The sequence below is a fragment of the Amphibalanus amphitrite genome, unplaced genomic scaffold, assembly GCF_019059575.1.
Source record: "Amphibalanus amphitrite isolate SeventyFive unplaced genomic scaffold, NRLGWU_Aamphi_draft 000048F_arrow, whole genome shotgun sequence".
Lineage (NCBI taxonomy): Eukaryota > Metazoa > Arthropoda > Thecostraca > Balanomorpha > Balanidae > Amphibalanus > Amphibalanus amphitrite.
Window position 1 is genome coordinate 1,271,351 of NW_024881544.1, and position 26,704 is coordinate 1,298,054.

Below are 26,704 nucleotides of genomic sequence, written 5' to 3' on the forward strand. Positions count from 1 at the left end.
GCGTGGGTAAAACTTTCCAAGGGCGTTTTTACCCCATAGATTTCAATGCCCATAGGGGTTTCTTCAGCCAGATTGGTCACCTGGGCCTGTAGTATCACTATGCCGATTTTGAAGAAAATCGTAGGGGCCGCCCCATTGACCGAAAATTTTCATCTTGGGGAAACTTTACCCTGGATGGGGTAATGGGTAAATTTTACCCCACCATTTGGTTTGGGTTTTCATGGGCTTTCATATGATACCCATATTGGGGGGATGCGTGCGATAGTCTTTCCAGAAATGCGTGGGTAAAACTTTCCAAGGGCGTTTTTACCCCATAGATTTCAATGCCCATAGGGGTTTCTTCAGCCAGATTGGTCATCTGGGCCTTTAGTATCACTATGCCGATTTTGAAGAAAATCGTAGGGGCCGCCCCATTGACCGAAAATTTTCATCTTGGGTAAACTTTACCCTGGATGGGGTAATGGGTATATTTTACCCCACCATTTTGTTTGGGTTTTTATGGGCTTTCATATGATACCCATATTGGGGGGATGCGTGCGATAGTCTTGCCAGAAATGCGTGGGTAAAACTTTCCAAGGGCGTTTTTACCCCATAGATTTCAATGCCCATAGGGGTTTCTTCAGCCAGATTGGTCACCTGGGCCTGTAGTATCACCATGCCGATTTTCAAGAAAATCGTAGGGGCCGCCCCATTGACCGAAAATTTTCATCCTGGTTAAATCATGCTTTTGGTTAAATTGATCCGGTATTTAACCATATCATTAGGTCTGGGGTGAAGAGATCTTTCAAATGGTGGTCTTATTTTTCAGTTTGGTCCAGCCGTTTAGGCGTAAAACGGTTTTTAGATTTTTCCCTAGATTTCTAGATTTTTCCCTAGATTTGGTAGCCCCAATCTGGGCTGGGCCGAATGTGGGCTGAATGTGGGCTAACTTCCGTTACATCGGAGCGTACCCCCCTGGCCGAGCCGCAGCTACCGCAGCTACCGCAGGTGCCCGTGAACAGCACTCAGGAAAACGAAGCATGCTTCAGTAGGTGACGTCACACAGGCGGTGACGCAGTGGTGTGGGCGGGACTAACGGGCGACGAAGTCCTCACTGCGCATGCGTGCTGCAGCATATTTCATTTTTGCTGCGCAGCAGAACAGCCCTCTGATTATGCCCCAGCCACTAGTCATGACGTCACACTTCGGTTGCGTATAGATGGCCTTGGTAGTAATAATTATTGAAATATTTTATTCAGGGGCTGGGGCACAAAGGGTCTTAAATATTATTCAAATTGTGATACTTGTGGCTGAGAGCGATTATTGTGGCAAGTCTGAATGTCAGGGCTCCTTCAGTCAGTTGGTCTGTGCCTGTCAATTTACCAAAGTAGCTCACAACTTCGACTGTTTGTCAGAGGATTTTAACATCCTGAAACAGAAAATTTCAACCACTTCAGGTTGAGGTAAGTTGGTTGAGGGAAGGTTGTGGTGGAAGCACCAAAAAGGGGAGGGCTATATAATAGAACACACCCTTGCAAGCTAGGGTGGTACGGCTTTGACTAATTGGTTTGAGAGCTGGCTCAGCGGTCGGTGTCAGAGGGTCCGAGGGATCTGGTGCCGCGATTCCTGTGGACTATGGCGTGATACAGGGCTCAATTTTAGGGCCAATTTTATTTTTGATATTTACAAATGATCTTACCTCATACCTGCCCACAATAAGGTGGTGTGATATGTGGACGACGCACAGTTCATTCACCGAAGTGCACCAAAGGACATGGCTATCCTCCAAAACAGTGCCCAAACCACTGTCAGCCGTGCTAACAACTGGTTTGTTCAAAACAGTTTGAAGTTAAATCTCCGGAAAAGTGATATCATTTTGGTTAGTTCATCTCGCAGAAGGCTCAGTACTGAGTCTGACTTTCAGATAAAATTTGATTGTGCCACACTTCACCAGGCACAGAAAATTAAAGGACTTGGTGTTGTGTTGGACTAAAATCTTACGTTCGAGGATCACATATTTGTAGTCATTCGTCGCTGCTATGCAACCCTGGGCGGTCTGTCTAAAATGTTGCGTCCCTTCCAGAAGAAGTGAAAAAAACTCCTCGTCCAAAGTCTGGTTTTCCCACATATGTAGTACTGAGCCACTGTTTGGGCCGGATGTAATTTAACGCGACTTCAAAAAGTAATTAACCATGGTGTCAGGATCGTGAAAAAGTGAAAAATTTGCGCCGCTTCCATCATATAACACCTCATCTGACCGACATGAACTGGCCCGCAGTAGAGCAGCTCATCACGGAGAGAGACGTCTCTGTCAGTACTCTGTCCAGCTCCTACCCACCAGACTCCCTCCGCGATCAGATCGCATACAGAGCAGAGGTCTCCGAAAGAGAAACTCGTGCGTCGCTGGCTGGCGCTCTTCAGTTGCCTCGTGTTCGTACGGAGCTTGGTAGGCGGTCTTTCTCATATAGAACTGTCTCAACATGGAACAAGGTGCATGCTGTGGACAAGGAGGCCAGGACATAATTTTGTCGGGCACTAAAGGCGATTCACGTCAGCGCAATGATGTGCAACTTCAACTTAACTCACCGGGTGGGGGAGGGGGATTGCTACTGTTTTTATCTCTGTGTCATTTAGCATTTCTTTACATTTTTAATGTTCCTAACTGCTGTGTGTTTTATGTTCTTACTGTAAACCTGACACTTGACCCGAAAAGCCGTGGACATGCGGAGGTCATACGAAATAAATGATGATGATGAGTGATGATAAGGTTTTCGTGAATATCTAAAAAACGGTGCTGCTTTTAGCACACCTTACCATGAATCTTTTCTGCACGTGTGAAAATTTCATTCAGACCTAAGGTCACTCAAAGTCAGTTCACATGTTTCTCCCGGTTTCCTGAGGTGAAGTGACCTCACCTCAGAAAAAGTTCCAATGCTTGCCATAGCTACACCGATGGACTGCTCGCTTTGAAACTTTTAGCATTTGATAAGGGCAACATTTCTTGTGAAATGTATCTCAATTTTGATGTAACGGTAGCGCAGGCGTTACCGATAGCTTCGGCGGTGTAAATCAGTTGGTGACATACCAGGGAAATAAGCTAAAATTAGAGCGCTCTATTTATTGCTCCTGCTCCATGTTGAAGAGATACCCCTATAAGCGTGATCTTTTATCGGCCCTTACGCAGCAAGGCAGTACTTCTCAGACCGGTGGGTGGCATCAATAGAAAGAGAATGCGTCAAAGATTAACATGAATTAATTTAAATAACATTAAAATGTTAATTAAGCGTGGAAATGAGTCCCAAACATAAGCTAATTATTGCTCCTACCTCGGCGACGGCGCTCCCCGCAGTCAGCGGAGAAGCTAAAATAAAAGCCACCATCCTCCTCCGTAAGTCAATTTTAGAGCGGCCGAGTGGGCCGATGCGGGGCCACCAAACTGAGATAAGACGTGGCTAGCAATTGCAAACCGCCATAGAAATCAATATCTTAAGACGTACCTACAATATGGGATGATTACTCTGAAGCTGGAGTGAAAGCATGAGCAGATTGCAAGAAACGAAATGCATAGATTGGTTTAATTATATATAATAGGCACAGCTCAATAGATAAAGCCATTTCTATGATGTTGACATTTGACATAACCCTTCCTCTCCTCACCCATGACCTAAGTGCATTGGCAGTTGCCGGCATAGTTTTTGAGCATGAGTGTAATTCGCCATCGGACCGCAATGCATGTTGCTAGGCTGCTGCAATTACAACGAACATACGAATACTGCCTTCATTTGTAGACGTTTGTTTTTTAGGCGGTCTTTGACGTAAAAGGGGGCATACCTGTCGACAACTTGAGTTTCTCCGAATTTCAAAAACTCCCAGAATTTCAATTCCTTATGCACTGTTGTAGGTTCAGCTATGTTCACAAGTTTTCGTTTCCTCCTGTTCTAAAAAGGATGATATTTGTCGATTTCGTGCGTCGCTGATAGGAGGGTGCGTTTAATAATTAGGTAGGCCCAACGCTTTCTGCATCCGCGAGTACCTTCAAAAGGGAACAACAGTTTCCATTTATTACACTATGGGACATGTGACAAAATGACCACTGGAACACGCATGAAACGGAGCTCATATTCCTAAAAATGTCTACACTCACTTCTTTTCTGATGCACTTTTAGCAAATACCATCTCAAGTTAGGTGGTTGATAGACAGTCAATGGAGATCTGGGGAAACTGAGTGATGCCAATTCACCACTTAACTGATAATGAGGGCCGAGGGGAGAGAAACATGCAACATGCACAACTGACAACTTGACAAGTGACAAAATGCACTACCACTATTGCGCAGTGCACAACAATTACAGCAGCCAGCCCAAAAAATGCTTTTGGTGGCTAATTGCAAAACAAGTCACTAATAAATGTCTTAGTTGCAGCTGAACATGCTGCACAATGATCACACTGTTCACTCATTGAGTGAGATGCCACAGGTGGTTTGAATCACACTTTGGTACAACTGCAAATCTGAAGTGTTGTCATGAGGTTCATGCCTCCATGATCACAGCACTTTGGTTGTGGTTGGCATAACACTTGTAGTCTGCAGAGTTCCACATGAACTGCAGACACCTCATCTGGTGGTCTTCATGTTGCTCAACTTCTTCAGGAGGCAAATGTCGACCACCAAGCGGAAGCATGGTCCTGCAGAAAGGAAAGGTAATGCATAAGGTACAAACATTATCTGCTGAAACAGCCCCTTCTTTTGGCTGTTATTAAACTTTTAACATAACCATGCAATATGCATTCCATGTATATTACATTTGTTGAAGTAAAATACTGCCGGCTATTTCAAAACCAGAAAATGAAATTATTTTGTGGCATAATTCACATGCTCAGCTATCAGTATCAAATAATAAATTAATTTAAAATTTGGCATATTCTAAAAAACACATTCACAGAATATTCTACTTCACGTCACAAGGACTCACAATCTTTCTGTTGGGTGTTTGATTGACGCATTAACTAAGTTTGTCTTAGGTTTTATTATTGCAAAAAAATTCATATTGCATTATTGTAGCAATTCAAAATACTGCCAGCAATAACAAAACAAGAACATGAACTGTCAATGAGCAAGCCGCTTTTCCTAAAAATGGGTTACTTTGAAAAGAATTTTAGTTTCTTTTAAGGAAAAGGAGAAATGATTATCAGGTACGTATCAGAAAACCACTCAACCAGCAAGTGGCACGGTGGTTTCACAGCAAACATCAAGCCAAAACATATAGTTATATTTATCTAACAATTCAGCCATTTGACTACTACAAGGATATGTGAGCAAAATAAGAATCCAATTATCCAATGTTGACTTCCTTGCAAAGTTTATGCCTTATTTTATGAAAATGTGTCACTAGAATATGATACTTATCATCGAATATTATTTAATTTACGATTTATTTTGATCGAAACGCACATTGAGTCCCGCGCCATTTTCGTCGACGATGAATATGATCGTGTTTCATGAAGAGATAAGGGGTTTTAATGGTCTTTCAAAGCAATAATTTGATTAAAAAATTGGTAGGAAATAATATAAAGCTGGTTCAAATGGCCATCAACCATTTAAAACACCAAAAATACTCACAACTCCGTCCCGACGACCACGCAGCACCGCGCACGCCACACTACTGGCACAATGCCAAAACTGCTGTCACAGCAGAAATATTTTTTTCTCGATTGCAATTGTGGAATTATTTATCAAACAGAAGATGCTCTTTCCGAAAAAACGACTGATTTTATACACAGATGCATGGAAAATAAAAAAATCCCGGTAAGTTTATTTGTATTGTTTTGTCGATTTTGACATGCTCCTAGTTTGCAGCCATATTTCGATATGTTCTACAGGGAGTTCAGAATTATTTCAGGACCAATCTTTTCCTCGTTCATTTTCCCGTCGATCATGAAATTTTTAGAGCGGAACAATTAGTTTCCAGGCGGTCCGAGCGGTTTTCGTGAGATGGGTGCAAAAATCGGCGTCATTTTTAGAGCCTCGACACCAGCTCAACACAGGACCCTATGGGAGATGGTGAAGTAGCGGAAGCAATAAATAGAGCGCTCTAATTTTAGCTTATTTCCCTGGGCCCAATCTTATAAAGGTTGTGCTACCAAATGGCGTACTATCATTCCACCCCACTCTATTTACGGCACCCTATTCACGCAATCTTATAAAGAGAATAGTATGGTAATTCTATTCACGCCATTTTGCCCACGGTACAAATCAACGCCAGCAGGAAACACGCAACGTGATTGGTCAATGTCTTGTCGCCGTCGCTATTGGAAATTATGCGTACTGTTTGCGAACAGCAAAAGTTATGTGTTTTAATTTTTATGGGGCATTTATTTCTTTTAGAGACACACATATGTGTAATGAATAAGTTATTTATGGAAAACGTGATAGCAAACTATGGAAAACACAAACATGCTTGAAGAATTCTCCTGAAAAGTGGATTGCCGACCAAATAAATTTCAGCGAGGGCATTCTCGCGCTCAGAAATTCGAGTGAATAAAGTGTTCCTTCCGTTCCTTCTACTTATCATTTGCATTTATTTGCTGTTAGGGCATTGCAATAAATTTGTCAAAGAATTATTTAAATAGTCATTTAATTATAGCTCGGCTACTGTTTCAGTAATTTAAGTAATGCCGTTGACAATGAAGCTCCTACAATTTGAGCATTAGGATATGCGTACATTAACGCATATTAATTCATTAACAATTCAAGATATAGCTTATTTTCCTTCTTGTCATAAGCTCTCGACATTTTCCTTCTTGAAGATAAACTACTAAAATTCGAAGATTACGTACATGAACTGAATTAGGTCAAGTTACATCTTATTTTCCTTCTTATTCAAGAACCAAGCATAGGTACCTATTACCTAACCTAAGCTAAAAAGCAATTACTCAAAAGATTGAAGAACCCAGTCTACATATCAAAGCTATATCAAGAAAAATACTCGGCTCAGAAGTCAGCTCGAGATGCAGGAAGAGAAACAACAGATTGATCCGTAACTGTGCCAGACAGAAAGTGAGGAGATATGTACGAATAGTGAGTGGGAATTTACAATTTTTTGACAAACTTAGGTATATCATTAATTTAAATATCTAATCAGAAGCCATGAAGTGCCCGTTATTTGTGTCATACGTGAGACGTGAGAATAGGCTAAAGACCCGTACCGATTCTATAATACAGTGGCTGCCGAAAATCTAAGACGGTTACTGGTGCTAAAATCCTCTTAAAAATCCCCTTTGAATTTGAAAAATAAAGCCATATAACGATGAACAATCGTTTTTATGTGTTTTAGTGTGCATTTAGTTCCTGGAAATACATATTTTGAAATTGATCGTTGTCTGTATAATAAGCATCATTATAATAAATCATGAGTTAATATGTGGAGGATGTTTTAATCTTAAAATTATCATAATGTAAAATATTGCATACTTATATCATAAAAACATGGAATTTATCTTAAATCAATTGAAATGTCTGAGAAGCTCGTCAAAGTACGCCACAAATTCTGGCGTGAAATGGACGCCGCTGAAACCGCAAACAGCTGATGATTGTCGGTGTTTTGAGATGTGCACGCTGCTCACGGTTCAAATCATTCTACAGCATCCTCAAAACCGGCGGCTACCAATACCGTAAAGAGCGTGCCGTGTTTTCGATTTCACAGAGTTTTATAAGATTGCGTACTATATATCCAGCCTTAGAGTGCTGCCATATCCATTTCACGGCGTTTATAAGATTGGGCCCTGGGCCCAATCTTATAAAGGTTGTGCTACCAAATGGCGTACTATCATTCCACCCCACTCTATTTACGGCACCCTATTCACGCAATCTTATAAAGAGAATAGTATGGTAATTCTATTCACGCCATTTTGCCCACAGTACAAATCAACGCCAGCAGGAAACACGCAACGTGATTGGTCAATGCCTTGTCGCCGTCGCTATTGGAAATTATGCGTACTGTTTGCGAACAGCAAAAGTTATGTGTTTTAATTTTTATGGGGCATTTATTTCTTTTAGAGACACACATATGTGTAATGAATAAGTTATTTATGGAAAACGTGATAGCAAACTATGGAAAACACAAACATGCTTGAAGAATTCTCCTGAAAAGTGGATTGCCGACCAAATAAATTTCAGCGAGGGCATTCTCGCGCTCAGAAATTCGAGTGAATAAAGTGTTTCTTCTACTTATCATTTGCATTTATTTGCTGTTAAGGCATTGCAGTAAATTTGTTAAAGAATTATTTAAATAGTCATTTAATTATAGCTCGGCTACTGTTTCAGTAATTTAAGTAATGCCGTTGACAATGAAGCTCCTACAATTTGAGCATAAGGATACGTACATTAACTGGATCAATTCAAGATATAGCTTATTTTCCTTCTTGTCATAAGCTCTTGACATTTTCCTTCTTGAAGATAAACTACTAAAATTCGAAGACTACGTACATGAACTGAATTAGGTCAAGTTACAGCTTATTTTCCTTCTTATTCAAGCATAGGTACCTGTTACCTAACCTAAAGCTAAAAAGCAATTCCTCAAAAGATTGAAGAACCCAGTCTACATATCAAAGCATATCAAGAAAAATACTCGGCTCAGAAGTCAGATCGAGATGCAGGAAGAGAAGAAACAACACATTGATCCGTAACTGTGCCAGACAGAAAGTGAGGAGATACGAATAGTGAGTAGGAATTAACAATTTTTTGACAAACTAAGGTATATCATCATTAATTTAAATATCTAATCAGAAGCCATGAAGTGCCCGTTATTTGTGTCATACGTGAGACGTGAGAATAGGCTAAAGACCCATACCGATTCTATAATGCAGTGGCTGCCGAAAATCTATGATGGTTACTGGTGCTAAAATCCTCTTAAAAATCCCCTTTTAATTTGAAAAATAAATCCATATAACGATGAACACTCGTTTTTATGTGTTTTAGTGTGCATTTAGTTCCTGAAAATACGTATTTTGAAATTGATCGTTGTCTGTATAATAAGCATCATTATAATGAACCTGAGTCAATATGTGGAGGATGTTTTAATCTTAAAAATATCATAACGTAAAATATTGCATACTTTTATCATAAAAACATTGAATTTATCTTAAATGAATTAAACTGTCTGAGAAGCTCGTCAAAGTACGCCACAAATTCTGGCGTGAAATAGGTGCCGACGATGCCGCAATCAGCTGATTATTGTTTGTGTTTTGAGATGTGCACAGCTGCTCACGGCTGAAATCATTCTACGGCACATCCAAAACTGGCGGTTACCAAAACCGTAAAGAGCGTGCCGTGTTTTCGATTTCACAGAGCTTTATAAGATTGCGTACTATATATCCAGCCTTAGAGTGCTGCCATATCCATTTCACGGCGTTTATAAGATTGGGCCCTGGTGTGTCACCGACTGAAATAGTCAAGGTAGGTGTATTGTGAGTATATTGACATATATGTGGTAGCACTATTGAATTATATGACATCATTGGATTATAAAAAAAAGGTTAAAACGTGTCAAGTGGGACAGGGTGGGACTCGGCCGGTTGGTTCCAGCGGGAAAAATTGGGACTCAGCCGACTACAGCGGGACATAGTAGGACTCAGTCGACTACCACAGGGCATGTGGGACTCATTCGGTGGTCTCCGATGAGTCACCGAATGACAGGACACAATGGGGCTCACCCGGTCCCAGCGGGACAAAGTGGGACTCAGCCGACTACAGCGGGGCACAATGGGATTCGGCCGATCCCAGCGGGACAAAGTGGGACTCAGCAGAAAACTACGGGACATAGTGGGACCATGGATGAAGTCTGGATAGGACACTCTCTATTCCCCAACACTAGCGCCAGCAACCAAGCGGCCGCCCTGGTGGCGGAGCGCCAAAACTTCGGCGGCGAGTGCGCCGGCGGCCGCCGCACCGGCTTGCGTGCTGAAAACGCGGTAATGGGGAGCGAAGTTAGCGAGCTCGTAAGACACGATTTCAGACACCCCCACGGCCCAACCAGCAGGGCATGGAAGTCCAGGAGCCCCAGCGAGGTGTTGGCTAATTGCCATGCCTCTAAAAAAAAACTTTGTGCTGTTGTTTCTGCTGTTTATCTGCTAGAAGTTTGATACTCGGGTTATTGAATGAGGGAATAAGCACTAACAGTTTGTAATATCTCGGAATTTTGATACAGGTATTCGGTATCCCTAGGTCTGGTCAATTATGAGGCCTCTTTTTGGACGAAAGTCGTAAGTCGCACTCTCAAAAGTAGAGTATCGGTAAACATGACACACTGAATCGAAAAAATTGTGGCCCCTTTATTAAGCCCTTGAGGTCATCTCTGTCTTGACAGGTTTCCAACAGTTTTTTTTTTTACAATAATAATAAAGGATGACATGCTAGAACGATAAAAACATTTCAGGTGCGTTCAGCTCAACGATACGAATGGACTCATGCAACATGACCTTTTCCGTGACCTTGACCCGAGGTCAGATTTTGAAGTCAAAATTTGACCTTTTTAGGTCAAGTTATAGTTTACTCAACATGGCTGAATGAGAGAAATGCTATGCCGGCAAAATGAAGGGTGTACAATCGTGATGTCGAAACTCAAGAGCTACTGCAGAGAATTTTCCGCAAGAACGTCAAATTTTGAATGTGTATTCTATGTAGGCTAAACCGTTGACCGCAGGACAAAGCAGGCACCGGACCGATGGCAGTGCCATCTACCATTGTCGGGCCTGGTCCTCACCAGGTGGCGCGGCTATCGGCCGTGGTACGCGAGAGGGCTCCACAGCTGCGCTGCATAGACCTGGTCCAGTGGCGCAGCCTGGTCGGGGAGGGTACTCGGCGTGATCAACGCCAACGTTTCCCGGGGAACCCATTTGGGCTTGAAATGACCAGCGGTGTCCCGCCCGATGGGTGGCATAGTCATTAGTCAGACCCTTTGGAAGTTTACCCAGCTCGAGTCTTGAGCGCTCAAAGCCACCTATGTGTATTGGCTGTCGTGTTTCCTTTTCGAACATTGAACGGGTTTGGCTCCGCTGCGACCATTTAACAGGTCTGTGGACTGTGTCCGACACCAACCCTGAACAAACCGAGCTCTGGCGTGAGAAGTCTGGTGTCCAGAACACTAATCACCTGCTGGATGGCTTTGAACTGTTTGTGGCCAGCAAAATGACTTTTATTGCAAGGTCGAATGGAGTGGCGAATATTTCCCTGACTGCCTAAAGCGCAGTGTGCGACAACCAAGCAGTTCATGACAGCCACGCTATAAACAACCCAGCAGTCGTAAATCGCGTCATACATGTAGCATAGAGCTGGGTAAGTATGACATATGGAGCGTAAAACACATAACCAAAGGGATATTGATCAAGCTTGTGGGCTACGGTTGGCCCCGGTGGGATAGCTAGTTGGGCGGGCTGACAATGTGCTTCGTGGTCGTGGCGAGCGATTTGTCAGCTACACGACTCACCTTAGCAACCATATTATCTGCATGCCATGATTAAAATGATGTTCAGAGCAAAAGATGGTGCTTAGTGCCTGTCCTCTGTCAAAGCAAATATCCGCTACATTCGGGGCTCTGAGTATATCTCGCAATCAACTTTTGCGCGTTGCTGAGCAAAGAGAATACGCACTACGCAGTTCCCCGTAGTGATCGACTGCTTTTTGGTGAATCATGCGTATCAGCGCTCATTATCAATCGTTGGTCATTTTTCTTAACGATATTGCGGCATTGAAAGAGAAACCAAAATAAGGGCCTGAAACTAGCTGCCGTACACCGTTGACCCGTGTCCCGTGACCCCCCCCCCCCCCCACCCCACCTGTTTTCATTATTCCATCATTTCCAAGTGGGGATATTCCATTCTGTCCCAGCTCCGAACCATGCATATTTTTTAAACCTCTTCTGCAGCAGTCAGAGCGGGTGTCTCCGCTGCTAGTTTTTTTTTTCTGAGCGCGTGGGCGGGTTTAATGCACCATGCCGCCCATCTGGTGCCCCATCCACCCCCGGGGAACGACCGTGGCGACTCTGTCAGGATGTCTGCCACTCGTTCTGACGGGCCCATTAGCCGCTCGGTGCCCACTGAACTGAACAGATGGGTGACCGGCGGCCCAGATGGACATCACATGAACCTTAAGTGATGCTATTTCGGTAGGTGCAATGAGATTCCTACTGACACTGTCATATAAAAATGACGAAGAAGTCAAAATTGACAGATGTTTAACCTAGTGAAATTAAAACATTTTTTATCCCCCATTTTTCCCGCTATTTGAGCTAGTGTTGACATTGAATGTCTGCAAAATGAGCTCAGTTTCTTTTTTTCTGCGCGACTAATGTCGAGACGGCAGCCACTGTGGCGAAATAAAAGCCAAACTGCGTCGGCGTTTTGCTTGAAACGCTTGAGTGTTTTTTTTTTGTCATTAATTCAGGTAATCCAGCCTCCACATTCTTATCAACCACATAGTCGCCAATGCAAAAAAGCTGCCAGGATTTTAATAAGTCGTTTTCTAACCAGCCTGCTACGCCAACAGTTCCTCGAGAAACCCCTGAGGGGCGACGCACTAAGCAAATATCCGTCTGATTCACATTGAGAGCTCCTGTGCATTATTTATGCGACTGCATTTGGCCTCACTCACCTTTATAAGCAGTGCTTTCACATTCATTTATAATAACTTGAGCAGCAGCCCGACAGATCTTATCAAATGTCTTTCCGTCGCGTGTTTGAGCTGAATATTTTTCATTAGTTGATTGCAGAATGAGATAGCAAAGAGCTGTATAGTCTCTCTCTTGAAAGTATCGCGTCTCGAAAGTATCGCTATCGCTCCCTGCTTTGAGAGTTTCTGGCTTTTGGAGGGTTGGCCGCCTGGCCTGCAGTACCGGTTTTACGGTTTAACGGGTTCACTCTTCAAACCAGGGAGCGATAGCGATACTTTCGAGAGGCGATACTTTTAAGAGAGACCTACCACAACCCCCACTATTATGCAGTGGTTTTCAGAAATTTGTGATAGATCATTGTGACTCTTAAGTTATTGTGATGTAGTGAAAGGCCGTTAAACTTGTTTTTTGGGCGTTAATTAAACTCGCCCATGCAGTCTCAATTCTCATATCGCTCGTGTACCCCGCCTTTCCTTAGCCGTTTGGTTTGAGGAATCATAGAGGAATGCATGGAGGCATGGAACATATTTGATGGCTTCTGCGTGAACATGTAAAAAAGCAAAGCTGTCTGGTTCTTCGTATACGCTTATGTAATGCGTATTGCTTATCAAGGAGCTGATTCACTAATGCTTACGCTCAATAGACGTGTAATATGCCTTCTGCGTAGTACATAATTATATGTTGGGCTTTAGAGAACCTGATCAGGTGTCGAATATAGCAATGGGCACTCCAGGCATATCCCGTGTTTCCCTTTGCCTCTGATCCTCACTCATATCGAGATGAATGACAAATGTTGTGGTGTCATTATCTACTGGGGTCCCCATCGGTCATGTTCTCCTGAGGGTCGATGGCAAGTCCTAGTCGATGATGATTGGTCTTTGGTCAGACGTTTAAATAAGGTATGACGGCATGAACATTGTATGACCCTCGTTAGAAGTTGGTATCGCTAACTTCTGAGTTAGGATAGGAAATCACGTTCAACTAAAGTCTGCGAAGCGTTCCCAACAGCTGTCGATTGAGGTTGACCAGCTTGTTAAGTCAAAACACCCCCGAAAAGCGACTTATTTTCTCCGTGGCCCAACCAGCCATGTCTCCTTGAAGTGCTGCCGTATGTCGATTCACCGTTGCGAGCAATAACCCCTCTTTTTAAGAGCCAGGTGTGGTCGGGGCACAGCGTGTGTTTGCTCACACGATCCGACAAACAGCTTACTTGCAAACCCAGTAGCCCATTCTTTCCTCGGCGCAGGATTAGTGAAATGACGTGCCTGCCGCCTTGAAATACGGGGCGCCGGTATCCGACCGGTGAGCCTGCCTTTTCTCCGGATGCCGGCTCTGCGGAGCCCGGGGCGGCTTCCTGCTCGCTGGTGCCGGAACCGTGGGACGGCGGGTCATTTGTAGAGCTCACTGGGTGCTCGCTTCCCTGTGACTGAACAGCTGCGCACCTCCCCAGTCGATAACGAACCCGTGATAGGCGCTGGGCTTTCAGCAACTCTGAAGGAAGACAGTGCCGCGGCCAGGCCTTTTGAATGATTTCATACATTTGCCGGCACAGTCAACGGGTTCGGCAACAGTCAATGGTGGAACGCATGTGAATAGATGGCGAGGAATTCGTGAAAGGCCATTGTTGGCATCGCTAGGACGCCATTTCACTGCTTGCCATTGCCATTATTAAAACCACTGCTGCTTGCCATTTCATTGGCGACTCATTAATGTGACCACAGTTTTATTTTTAGTCGCATTACCTAGATGTTCTCCCAGCTCCTTTCATGCTTGCTTCAATCTTCTTGAGCGAGTGAATACGAGTATAGCTGACCTATCCTTCGGATTTTCTTCGTCCATATTGATGGACGTGACGATTTGTAGTCAGTGCACATCTGCACATCCAAAACTCTATTAAACCCAAACTTACCTTTGACGAGTTAGCTGCGTTGGGTGGCGAGCAGACCGCAGCAGAGGCCGGCGATAGGAGCGCGGTCCGGAGCTGATGCGTGTTTTGCCGACAGGACCCGGTACACCATCGCCTGCTGTTTGTTCGGTGCGGCGTGGGGCGGTCTACACACCGCCATGGCCGCGCGCCTGCGGGACCTGTACGGTCGGCTGCTGCAGCGGCACCCGGTCATCGTCCAGTCCGTCCAGGCAGGTGAGGTCTCAGTCCAGTCCAGACTGCCCAGGTAGATGAGGTTTCAGTCCAGTCCAGGCAGGTGAGGTTTCAGTCCAGTCCAGTCCGCCTAGGCAGGTGAGGTTTCAGTCCAGCCCGTCCAGTCCGGGAGATCTCCATGCTGTCCGCCCAGTCCGGGAGATTACTGTCCACTGGTCCAGTCCGTCCAGTTAGGTGAGGCCAAAGCCCAGTCCGTCCAGGCAGGTGAGTTCTCAGCAGGGACGTATCCAAGGGGGGGGGGGGGCGACGGGGGCGGTCGCCCCCCCCCCCTGGGCCCTGCCGGGCCCCAAAAGCGGGCCCGGCAGGGCCCGCTAGGCAGCAAGAAAGCGGGCCTGAAGGGCCCGCTTTGGGGCCTAGTCAGGAACAATTTGGGGTCGGCTGGGCCAAAAAGCGGAAGGGCATGTTCAGAAGGATTTGTTCGAATTTTTTGGTTCGCGGATGGGCCCCTGGGGCCCTGCCGGGCCACAAACAGGTCCGTAACTGGGCCCTTCGGCCCACTTTTGGGCAGAGCGAGGGCAATTTGGAGCCCGGCAGGGCCCCAAAAGCGGAAAGACCCGTTCAGAAGGATATGCTCGAGCCTTCGAGCTTGAGGAAGGGCCCCTATGGCCCTGCCGGACTCCAAACGGGTCCCTTATCGGGCCCAAAGGTATCGCTTTTGAGCTAATTGGCCCCGGAGAAGTTATGGTTAGCGGATCCGAAAAATCCTCTTCCGTGCCCAGTCACAGGGCCTGTCTGTGCCCTAGATGTGGAAGGGCCCGCTGAGAAGATCTTGCCCAGGCTTTCGGGTCCAAAAAGGGCCCATAGGGTCTTGCCGGTGCTCATATGGGTCCCTAGCCGGGCCCCACAAGCGGACCGGGCCAAGCCAATGACAACCGGGGGCCCGGGAGGTCTACAAAAGCGGAAGGGCCCGCTCAGAAAGCCTTGAAGCAGGCTTTTGAGCTTAAGTATTGGTCCCTCGGCCTCGACAACGTATCAAGAAAGCGAGCCCAGATATACACTTCCGTGCCCAGTCTCAGAAACAGCTTGTCCTGGCCGGTCCCCAGAAACGGAAGGGCCCGCTGAGAAGGCCCTGCCCAGACCATGGGGCCCGAGGAACAGGCAACAGCCGATGATGGGACCCTTTCGACTGACCTCATGGGGCTGCTCCTGTTTACAGTTCTCCGAACAAAATGAGCTCCATAGTTGCGCCACGGATGGCGTTTGGGACAGGCGGTGGGGGAGGCGCTTGAACACCCTCTCTCTCTAACTCGGCTCCTGGGCCACGTAGCGACACGTAAGCGTACGTGGCATTCGGAAGAGCGTAAAAAATCATGCCGAAAGTAACTCGGTCATTTTCTAGGTCAGGTCAAAGGTCAGGTCACCATAAGTCAGCAAAGGTCACATTTTGCCTATTTCAACATTGTTTGACAACTCCGGCGCATAACCCGGGTACAAACAGAGCTGCAGCGCCACAAAAAAAACGCATTCAATAGTTCTTTTAACGTTCTTTCCGTAAACTGTTCTCAGAATTGACCTGCGATTAACCCGCGCACCGACGGGGGTCCGCGCCAACTTAGAACCGACGGGGGGGGGGGGGGGCGGATGACCGCCCGCCCCCTGAGATCTCAAGAACGAAGCAAGATAGCGACAAGCGGTAAACGGCATGGGGTACGCACGGACAAGGTCTACAATTTTTAATTAGGTCATTTCCAGATCAGGTCAAAGATGACGTCACAGGGGTAAAAAAAGTCAAAATGGCGGCGCTAGATATGAAGAGTTTTTCTCGAATAACTTTCGAATTAGCCAAGCTAGGAACAAACTAAGGGCACCATCGTGATCCTCTCGTCAATCCGCATCGAATCATACTCCGTTATCTACTGTAGCTCTGACACGACGTGACAAAGTTGCAAAAAAGTGATTTGAGGTTGGGTCATTCGAAGTAACCTGGTGATCTGACCTTAAAAGTTAGGAGGTTCAAACTTGCACACCATGTGTAAAATTAATGAGAAAATAGTCATGCCAAATTTCGCGGCGCTACGCGCCGCGGTTTTCCCGCATAACCTCAAGGGGGGGGGCGGATAACAGCCCCCCCCTATTTTAAAAACTTTTAAAATAGTCGTTTTTATGAAACACTTTTTTTCTTTAACAATTTTCGATTCAGGAAAAGGCACGACATTTCTTTTGTCAGCATCGTGTTACTCTCGTCGAGACGCGTCGAATGAACTACATATAATTTGACCTTATCAGGTCATTTAGAAAATTTGAACTAAATTCAAGGTGACCTGACCTGAAAGGTCATGTTGCACATCCGTCAAACCGTATCGTCGATAAGGCCTGAACACATCTAAGGTGTTTTCAACGCTCTAGCGTGTCTCTAACAAATGCTATTGTCAAAAGCTGTGGAGACGTTTCGTGACCTGAGATGACCCCATAGACATAAGGAGGGGTCACGGGTACAAATTTCCGATTTAGGTTGTCATTTTTTATGTAACCAGGTGATTGAGGGTGCCTAGGATGACGTTTGCCTAAAAGAGGCACCTTTCGATTTTCTCCCATTTATAAAACCTAATGGAGAGGGCGCAAAAATTGACTTGACCTTATGTCACCACCGGTATGCAAATTTCGAGATAATCATTTTATACATACTGTTACTCTTATCAATCGCTAAAAGTTTCAAGCCGATCGTTCAGTCGGTGTTGCTATGGAGAGCATTCTAACCTTTTCTGAGGTGAGGTCACTTGACGTGGTCTGGTGACCTGACCTTGAGCGACCTGGGTGTAAAATTTTCATATCTGTAGATAAGATTCATCCCTCTTTTTTATATCCACGCAAAACCGCAAGGAGGAGGTGTTCAAACAGCCCCCCCCCCCCCGGCCGGGCGCGGGTTAACGAACTTCAACGGAAGTGAACTGCAAAAACGAACTTCAACGGAAGCTAACTGCAAACATGTTATCAAGGTCGAGAAACGCAAGACAATGCATTTTCATTTACAATGCCAAATTCTATCGTAAATTTGCTGTTTTTTCGACATTCTCGAATTTTTACACGCCAGGATAGGCAGTCGCTGTGGGGCCCCTTTTGGCTGACCTCCGGGCCCTTCTCGGCTGTCGCCCCCCCCCCCCCCTGAGCGAAATCCTGGATACGTGCCTGGTTCTCAGTCCAGTCCTTCCTGGTAGGTGAGGTCACCATCAAGTCTGGGGAGGTCACCGTCCAGTCCAGGGAGATCACTGTCTAATGTCTAGACCAAGGAGATCACACTCCAGTATGCAGACTGTCCAGGCATGTAAGATCACCATTCGGCCTGACTCGTCAGATGTCTCCATTTGTGCATGTGTAATTTCTATGCATGTATGTTGTGTAAGAAACCTGTTCATCTCAGGGATCGCGTGTTCGGCACGTTCGAGTAAAAGAAAGGCCGTATGCCGTATACCATAGGCACGTGCGGATTAACCCTCGCCCGCACGGCGCACATGCCACTTTCCATCCTAGAACGCACATGGGGGGGGGGGTTGCCACCCCCCCCCCCCGCGCCATTTCGCTCCTGTTGGAGATAGAGCTTATCGGTAAAGACCAAAAAGATTCTTTGGGAAGAGACGAATCCAATGATACCCAGTTTTACCTTCTCAGGTCAGTCATTGACCTTCCAGGTCAGGTCAAACTAAAAAATGTTGCTGTTTTGGGTCACCGTTGGATATCAAGTGCGCTGCTTATCATATACCGATGACGATGCCGTTTTCTGGTGCCAAGCCAGCTAGAACCTCTTTGTCACACTACCCGACCAGGTTTTTGCTGCTGAGGTCATTTCAGGTCAAGTTAGGTCAAGGTCAATTATATGTATTTGTGTGTCTGTGTATATACTGATGTGTGCACCGATTGTTTATGTGTCCATATTACATGAAATCATGATCTGTGAAGCTTTTACCAAAAATGCAGTCAAAAAACTTCACAAAAGTAAATTTCGCTTGCCTAAAACGCAATTACCTTAGATGACCTAGGTTGACCTTGACCCTGACCTTGACATCTGTACATCGTCGAAAAACATGTTCCATGATAGGTGGAAGGTAAGACTGGCAAAAAAAGGCCGAAATCAATGTATCAAAAGCTCACAAGGCCCATAGCCAACGCAAGATGTTGAGAATTGGCCATTTGGTCATGACATGACCTGAAAAACAAGGTCATATCTCCGAAATCAAAAACCACAGAAATTTGAAATTTTCAGTGGACATCAAGAAAGGATAGAGGAGCAGCTATACGAAAAATCAGCCTTCTAGCTATAAAAATGTTGAGTGCAGAGCAGAAAGACTACCTGGGGGGTGGCAACCCCCCCCCACCATGTGCGGGCGAGGGTTAAGGCCAGTTCTTTTCTTGCTTCATTCTTTCGCGTAGCGGAAACGGTCGCAATTCAGTCACTCTCTAGCTATATTCACAAAGAAATTACTTCGTTCTAGCTCACAATTGCACTATTTTTGACCTACATGAAGGAGGCATTTCGACGTAGGATGAGCGCGTCACACTCACGCCATTCAGCATCGATAAGCGTCTGTATCGGCTGCTATCTGCACGGGCTGCAGTGCAGCTTCTAAGTTAGCCTTTATATCGCCAGATGGTAGGTATGAAATGCGCTGGGCTTCGGGTGCTGCGCCTTTGTGTCCCATATTTTCCGTGAAGCTCATTTAGTTCCATTTAGGTAGTCCTGAGTCTAAAATATTTTCCACAAATTAGAGCCCACAGTCAAAACACTTGTATTCACGGCCTATTCACGCACTATTCGGACTGCACTCTGCACTCTGCAGGGTTTCAAAAATGTTCAGCTCGTTTAGCTTAAATAGTGAAAAAGGTTTACCATAAGCATTATCTATTGTTTATCGGCTAGTTCCCGATATTCAGAGTGCTAATCTATTGATGCTTTGATGGCGTGGAACATTTACTACATTTGTAGATGTTGAGATGTTATGTGTGGAACACGGAAATTGTTTTTTTTTTGAATTTTTACTTTTAAATACCCTGTACTTATTTGAGAACTTAAGATTATGAATTTCTTCAAATAATGAAGCTGTTTCTCGGACGTCTGTCAATCCTCTCCTCCATTGCAAATCACTTAGCGGATAATTAACTAACTTCCCTTTTAGTGACGCTGGCGAACTGAAAGCACGCATTGTCCTTCCGACCATTTTTGTCTGAGACAAACTCGAACAATGGAGCAGGCCCGACACAAACAGATCAGGACGAGCTCTGAGATACAGCGGGGGGCTAATTGTCGTCGAACTACACATCTCAGACGTGGCAGAGGATCAGCTCTCATCAGTCACTGAATCGTTTTAGTTGGTGGCATTCTGCACGAAACGCCAGTCCAAGCTACTAGTCTTTATGGCTCCCGCTGGCTACTGGGTCATGTCGCGTGCGCTCCCCAGATGATGTGCCCGGGGATAGTCCGACGTGTGTATCATGATACCAAATGACTCTCCTCCTTTTAGGCTAAAAAACGTAAATTTTGTGCTGTGCATTTGTAATTCGCACCATATAAACAAGCGTTGTATTCTTCATAGCTGATCGGTCTTTTGTTCCCTTTGTGATAATGCCTAGCAACGATGTCGAAAGATGTGCTCAATTCAGTCCTGTCCTGGGTTATCCCCCCACTTCCATCTGGAACCGCCACTTATCCCCCAATAACCGCCCTTGTGTCCCTGTGTGTCCCTGATGATGACCGACCATCCCCCTATTTCGGCAGGGACCCTGACTCTGACTATCCCTCTGTTTCCCCAGTAGCCCTGATGGTGACCATGGCCGTTCCAATGTGACCTCAGGTGCCGTCCTTCTGTTCCCACAGGGGCCCTGATGGGTGTCGGAGACCTGTTGGCTCAGACGGCTGTCGAGCGGAAACGACCGTCAGAGATCGACCTACCGCGGGTGGGACGATTCTTCGGCATCGGACTCTGCCTAGTGGTGAGTGCCTGATGACGTCACGGGGGTTGAGAGGTGACGTCACAGGGGTAAGGGTGTAGCATAAGCATAACTAGGGGCGGGACCGTGGCGTTATCTCTCAGCCCGGTGGATCCACGGGTACAGGATACGCAATGCCATCCGAACTTTTCATTGCTCGGTATGCTGATGATGATAAAATACAAATTTCATGTTAGCATGGTGCCAAATAATGAAACGTTTTTTGGCAAGCAGCCATACCACGATGGCATGGTTGTCTGACATTTTCCAAACCACTAGCAGTCAGTGCCGTGTGCTGAGGAGCCAGGACTGCGGTGCTGTCTTTCTTCTCGTGACAGCGAGACGAATAGTCGCTCAGCAACGTCTGACAGCTACACGCGGCAGCTAGCGAAATGCAATCAATGCTGCTGTATTTGCACATTGTCAGCGCAGGCCGGTCCAGCTCCTGTGGCAGGCAGGCCGCAGCTGTTATAGCATTTGAATAGGGGAGCTGGGGAAGTTGCTAACAATGTTAAAACGTTTTGTTGTGCACGGTGTGAAATCTCAAATGAAGCAGTGTATGCAAATAAGTATGGAACTACTCACCGTTTTCCTCACCCTCATTTGTTACCACCTGCCCACTCCTGTTGCGTGGGCCCTGTCTAACTCTGCCAGTCAGGCGCTCTATAACACTTGGTAACCCACGTACTCTAACCAGAGCGTGTCGACCGTGCCAAACTTTCCGCGGAGACTTGTTGCCCAGTGCCCACTCGTGATTAGCGTTGTGCTTTGAGCTGCGCTGCCAGAGGTGTGTGGGCTGGCTGAACTCACCTACTCAGACGCTCTATAATAGTGTCCGGTGAACAGTCTGAACATGCACCGACATATCGGGCCGGAGAAGGAACATGGCGTGAAAAACTCAGTGTGGGACACATTTGACTCATGAGTACTTTTGGGTGTAACAGCTCATTCTGCCGGAGCCTGGAGCAGCTCCTTTAGCGCAGGGTCGCCAACCTTTTTTGGTGCGGGCCGGATATGAGATTTGGAAGCAGCCGGCGGGCCGGAAAATGCTATGTTTACAATTTGCTGCAATTTCGTGCAATATTTGGGAAATATGATAGCGCCATCAATGGAGTTTTAGTTGGGACAGGCGACAGCTCACATGCTTTGCCCTGTGTCATATGATGAAACGTACCTTTTTAAGACTGACTCCGGCAGAGGAAAAGGTAGTTTGAAAATAGAAGGAATGTTAGTGTCCATTTTATTATCTGATCAGATACCAGCTTGCCTCTGGACTCTGATATCACTCGTCTCGAGGCAGGTGAAATGTGTGTAGGAAGATTGAACAGCTATTGTTGCAACGCGTACTTTAGCCGCTTTTGTGTCGAAGATGTCGTTTTCTGAAGGAACCGGGGGCCAGAGCGCAATGTTAGTTACTGATACCAGCCGCGGGCGGGACGTCAGGATGGTCGTGGGCCTGTAGGAGTTCCTTACAGCCGCGCACACCTGCTGCGCATGTGTCGGTGCGCCATTGCTGATGCATACTCGTATATCCGCGCACACACGCTGCGCATGTCGCATGTTACTAGATAGACCCATGCGCGTAGTTTTTGTATACCGTCAAACGTCCGTGTGTGCTGTACATTAGTAGAATCTGAAATTTTGTAAAGACTAATTAGTATTTGCGAACTACTAAATACGGAATTGATTCGGAACTTCCTGCGAGCATAAGAATGTTGATGAAGTGGATAACCGTTCTGTGAGACACCCTGCCCATCAGCCATGCCCTAAAAGTATTTGCATATCTCGACTCTTCATAATAGAAGCTAGTTATGAACTTCAATGCAGTTTTGACAGTTAAACGAGTGCTCTGTTGATGACATCCGATTGGGTGCATTGTGAATTCTCAGATGTCGTCTATCCCACCTTGTTTCCGTTAATGACCGTACCATCGAGTGATCGATTTATTCGAATTATCAGTACCGATCACCGGAAAGGGCCAGGGAAGTGATCGATCATCACCGTTGCATAGACCAGCATAACTTCTAGCGAACTGGTTCAATCTCGTGGCTGGCGTAGTCCAGACTCCGGGCATTCTTTTCCGCCCATTGGGGACACCTACTGAGTGGTGTATCCACACCGTTGTCACTACCATCAGGGGCCCAAACTGCGACACCAGTCCCGCTGCGCCGCCATTCGCGGTCAGGGCCGCGGTGTATGTGATCAGCACGGCCCGTTCGCTGACTTTGCTAGTTCGTACCCCCTCTGATCACTCTTGTCCGTACCCATCCGTACCCCTCCGCCCCATCACTCTGGTCCGTAGTCCGTCCATACCTCTCCGCGCGCTCCGTGTAACGGTACGCGACCGCTGGAACTCGGCTGTTCCAGGACACCATACCCGTGTCTGATAGGACGCAATGCGGTCTTCTCGGCTTCAGAGCCGACCCGCCGCGCTGATTCCTGATATCGGCTCAAAGTGCAGTGCGATGTTCCTAGAGAGGCGTTTGTTTCCTTTGACTAACTACTCGGGTGTGTGGCTTTTCGGTGCGTATTGCACAGAGATGCGACTTAGGGTTCGGTTACCAGAAGAGGCCAGTTAGAGCCTTTCGGTAATTCCCTGATACTAAAACACGAATCCATTCCACAACTCTTGCACAGCGCATGTCTGCGAACACCGCGGACACTATTTATGTTATTCTCAGATGTGAATTGTGGATCCACTTTATTAGCATTCGTGGGTCCTCTGCCTGTGTCAGGCTGGTGAGATGACGCCAATCCTGTGCGGTGTACGATAACATTTGTCTTTTGGTTGATCTATGTAGCGCCAGCAGCTCATAAGTGCAATCCTGAAATAAGCTACGGGTGAACACTAAAACAACAGAGGCCTGTCAACCTATGAAGACAGGCGGATGCTTTTCGCTTGATGAGGTTCTCAAGTAAGGTTTGTATGTCGTTTGAGTTTGAAGTACGAGTACTTTGATGCGTCAGGAGAGCTGCTGGTACCGTCTGAAAGAGAGAGAGAGAGAGAGAGAGAGAGAGAGAGAGAGAGAGAGAGAGAGAGAGAGAGAGAGAGAGAGAGAGAGAGAGAGAGAGAGAGAGAGAGAGAGAGAGAGAGAGAGAGGAGAAAGAGGGAGGGAGATAGAGAAGGAGAGAGAAGCAGAAGATAAAAAAAGAAAGAGGTAGGGAGCGGTCACCTGATTCTGGTCCATCCTGCGTCTGGGGTCCGATGTCTTTAGGGACCGTTCTCGGTCAGTGGGCTCAATTTCTGGCTTCATTCCACATAAGAGTTCAAAATGTTTGCTCGTAAAACAAACTACACAATACAGCCTACAAGGGACGCCACACAGGCCTAACTCGATTTGCTTGACTTGGTCGTCCCGATTTGACATTCTACCTCTCCATCTGAGAGGCAGACTGCCGTTATATCTGCCACCGTGTGTCTGCTGGGCTCTGCCGATGGGGAGAGGCGCGGCGCTAGTGGCTACCCCCGGGACCGCTGTGCTCGTGACGCCAGCTCGGCTAGGTCGGCAGAGATCTCCGCAGGCTGGGACGGTTCCGTTATAAACAGGATCGCATTCCCCTGGCATTCCACGGATTGGTGGCGCCCAAGGACCTGTTCAGTTACCATTTAGGCCTTCTGTAAGCTGCAAAAGGGAGTGAAAGTAAAAAACTTATTGTGTGGCATGGCTGTGATGAGTGTGAACTGTGAATGCATCCAGCACTTTGCAGAAATGTGTGGTGTTTGGTATATTTATGGGAGGTTTGGTTCAGCTTTGATATATCTACTGTTATGCAAAAGTTAAATTGATATAATAAGACCACATGCACTTACGTATGCAGTCCAGTATGCAGCTTCGTATATGCGCATATGAAGGAGCCACTTAAAGGGCTGCTCAAGCCCCAAGCGGTGCAATTTTGAAAATAAACTAACCTTGTCATAATCAGTCTGTTCCTATACAAATGTTTATGCTTGACGCCAATGCATGGCCTTACAACAACGGTTCTTTTTATGACATTTGAGGCCAGCACGTCACTCTCAATCGTAGGATTTTCAATGACGATGATGTGATTTTGTTAGTATGCTGCCTTGCATCATGTCACGCTGATTGCCTTGCAGCATGTGACTTTTAACCCGCGACCTGGTGGGGGGGGGCTATTTTTTGCCCCCCCCCCCTCCAGACTTTTCGATATATCTCCAGAACCACTGCGCCGATCGTCACCAAACTTTCAGTACCCTTCCGGACATCAATTTTACACATTGTGACCAAAATTTTTTTCCAAAGGCTACGATAGGTTGGCCGGAAATGACGTCAGAGTGACGTCATGTTCTGCCGTTTTCGACCCAAAAAAGGGTTTCGCGGGAAGAGCTGTCAGGCCTATAGCTTTGCAAATACAGAAAAATGATACGACATAAAAGCTGTAGAATAGACAGGGCTACAAAACTGCTATCTCGGATTTTTTACATTTTTGGATTTTGACCCCCAAAAATCAAAAAATAGATTTTTTGAATATAATAGCCGAAAAATCAAAAAAGTTTTTTGAATTTCGAAAAAACCGGCATATATGTGATAGTCCCTACCGCCTTCTATCTACATACCAAATTTGAGAGTGATACCTCTTTTTTGGTCAAGTTATAGCGAAAAAACTGTTCAAAATTGATGACGTCAAATTTTCAAACTCAATTTTCAGCAATTCTAGACCTCGTAGCGCAAAACAAAGACCAACATTAGACTCCCCGTGACGAGCTGCATCGAATCAATACCCATTTTATGCAAAAATATCAACTTTGAAATTTGACCTTTTTTGACCTGACCTTATGACCTGAACTCCACCAGAAAGTGACCTAAACCGTACCTGATAGTCTCATAACCAACACCATTGAGTTGGAAATGAAAAACTGGCCATAAAACATGCATCGCACAACCTTAGTAAAGTTGGGTTCATCTGGTGACCCTTGGTGACCTTTGGTGACCTGACCTGTGACCTGACCTGGTATGACCAGTGACCTCTAACAGCAACATATCTACAAGGCAACTGACGCCCTATCGCTGATTCTCGACAAAATGCGTTTTCCTCGGTGTTATAGCGCATTCCCTAGAAGACCCGTGAACGGTGAAACATTTCATCTTTGACCTGACCTGTGACGTCATCGGTGACCCCGAGGTCAATAAAATTTGGTTTCCTTCGACAAATTTGACAGGCCTATCGAACGCCGTTTGAATTTTGCGGATCCGTCCAGTAGTTTCGGAGATACGAGGGGGGGGGGGCAAAAAATAGCCCCCCCCCCCACCAGGTCGCGTTATAAACAGACCCCACCAGGGCGCGGGTTAATGCCGACATTGTGCAGTATTTTCCAGGACATGACTCTCTGACGTTAGTACGGTAGGACAGGGTCGTAGATGGCTCAGGCCCATCGCTGAGCACCGCTGAATGGTGGGCTTACCTGTCACTAATGGCATACGCTACATCTGGCTTGCCTGGGAACGTGTTTCTTACGGGTCTCCATGGGGATATGCGCTGACTTGAGTACCCCTGAACGGGGACCTGTCATTGGGCAGACTGAGTCATGGCGAGAGGTCAAAGAGGGTTTCGGTGACAGACAGACGGACCGACGGCAAAAGGCAGTGGATGAAAGAGATGGTGAACGGCGACCGAGTCCCTTACACTGTCCATTAGGTATTTATGTAAGCCATCTGTCTCCATATGTCTCCATGAGCCGGTAATACCCTGACCTTTATGCAATGCGAGTGCGCCGCTGTAGGACGGGCCGCGACTGGTTCGCAGCTGTGTCCCGGCGTCTGGCCCGCTGTCTGTGTGCTGATGGGTCCCCATCTGCCACTAGCTGCCGCGGTACCCACCACGGCGACCCGCTCCTGTAGCCATCGTGTGCGCCGTCCCCCGGGTCCGACGGTGCCGGAACTCGCGCCGGTTGACGTAATCTGCCTCCGTCCCGGCCAATTAGGGTGTTAGGGTGTCATGCGTGTCGGTCACTGACCAGACGCGTCAC

General features: G+C 46.3%; 1 protein-coding gene across 1 annotated transcript in view; it reads left to right on the top strand.

The window, feature by feature from the left end:
• The first annotated feature begins 988 nt into the window (after positions 1 to 988).
• LOC122377670 (protein Mpv17-like) overlaps positions 989 to 26,704 on the top strand; it is a 36,240-nt gene continuing 10,524 nt past the window's right edge. The window contains exons 1-3 of the mRNA XM_043357983.1: positions 989 to 1,442; positions 14,645 to 14,781; positions 20,606 to 20,721. Of these exons, the coding sequence (XP_043213918.1) occupies positions 14,706 to 14,781; positions 20,606 to 20,721 (192 nt within the window). The 5' untranslated portion in view covers positions 989 to 1,442; positions 14,645 to 14,705. The remainder of the gene's footprint in view (positions 1,443 to 14,644; positions 14,782 to 20,605; positions 20,722 to 26,704) is intronic.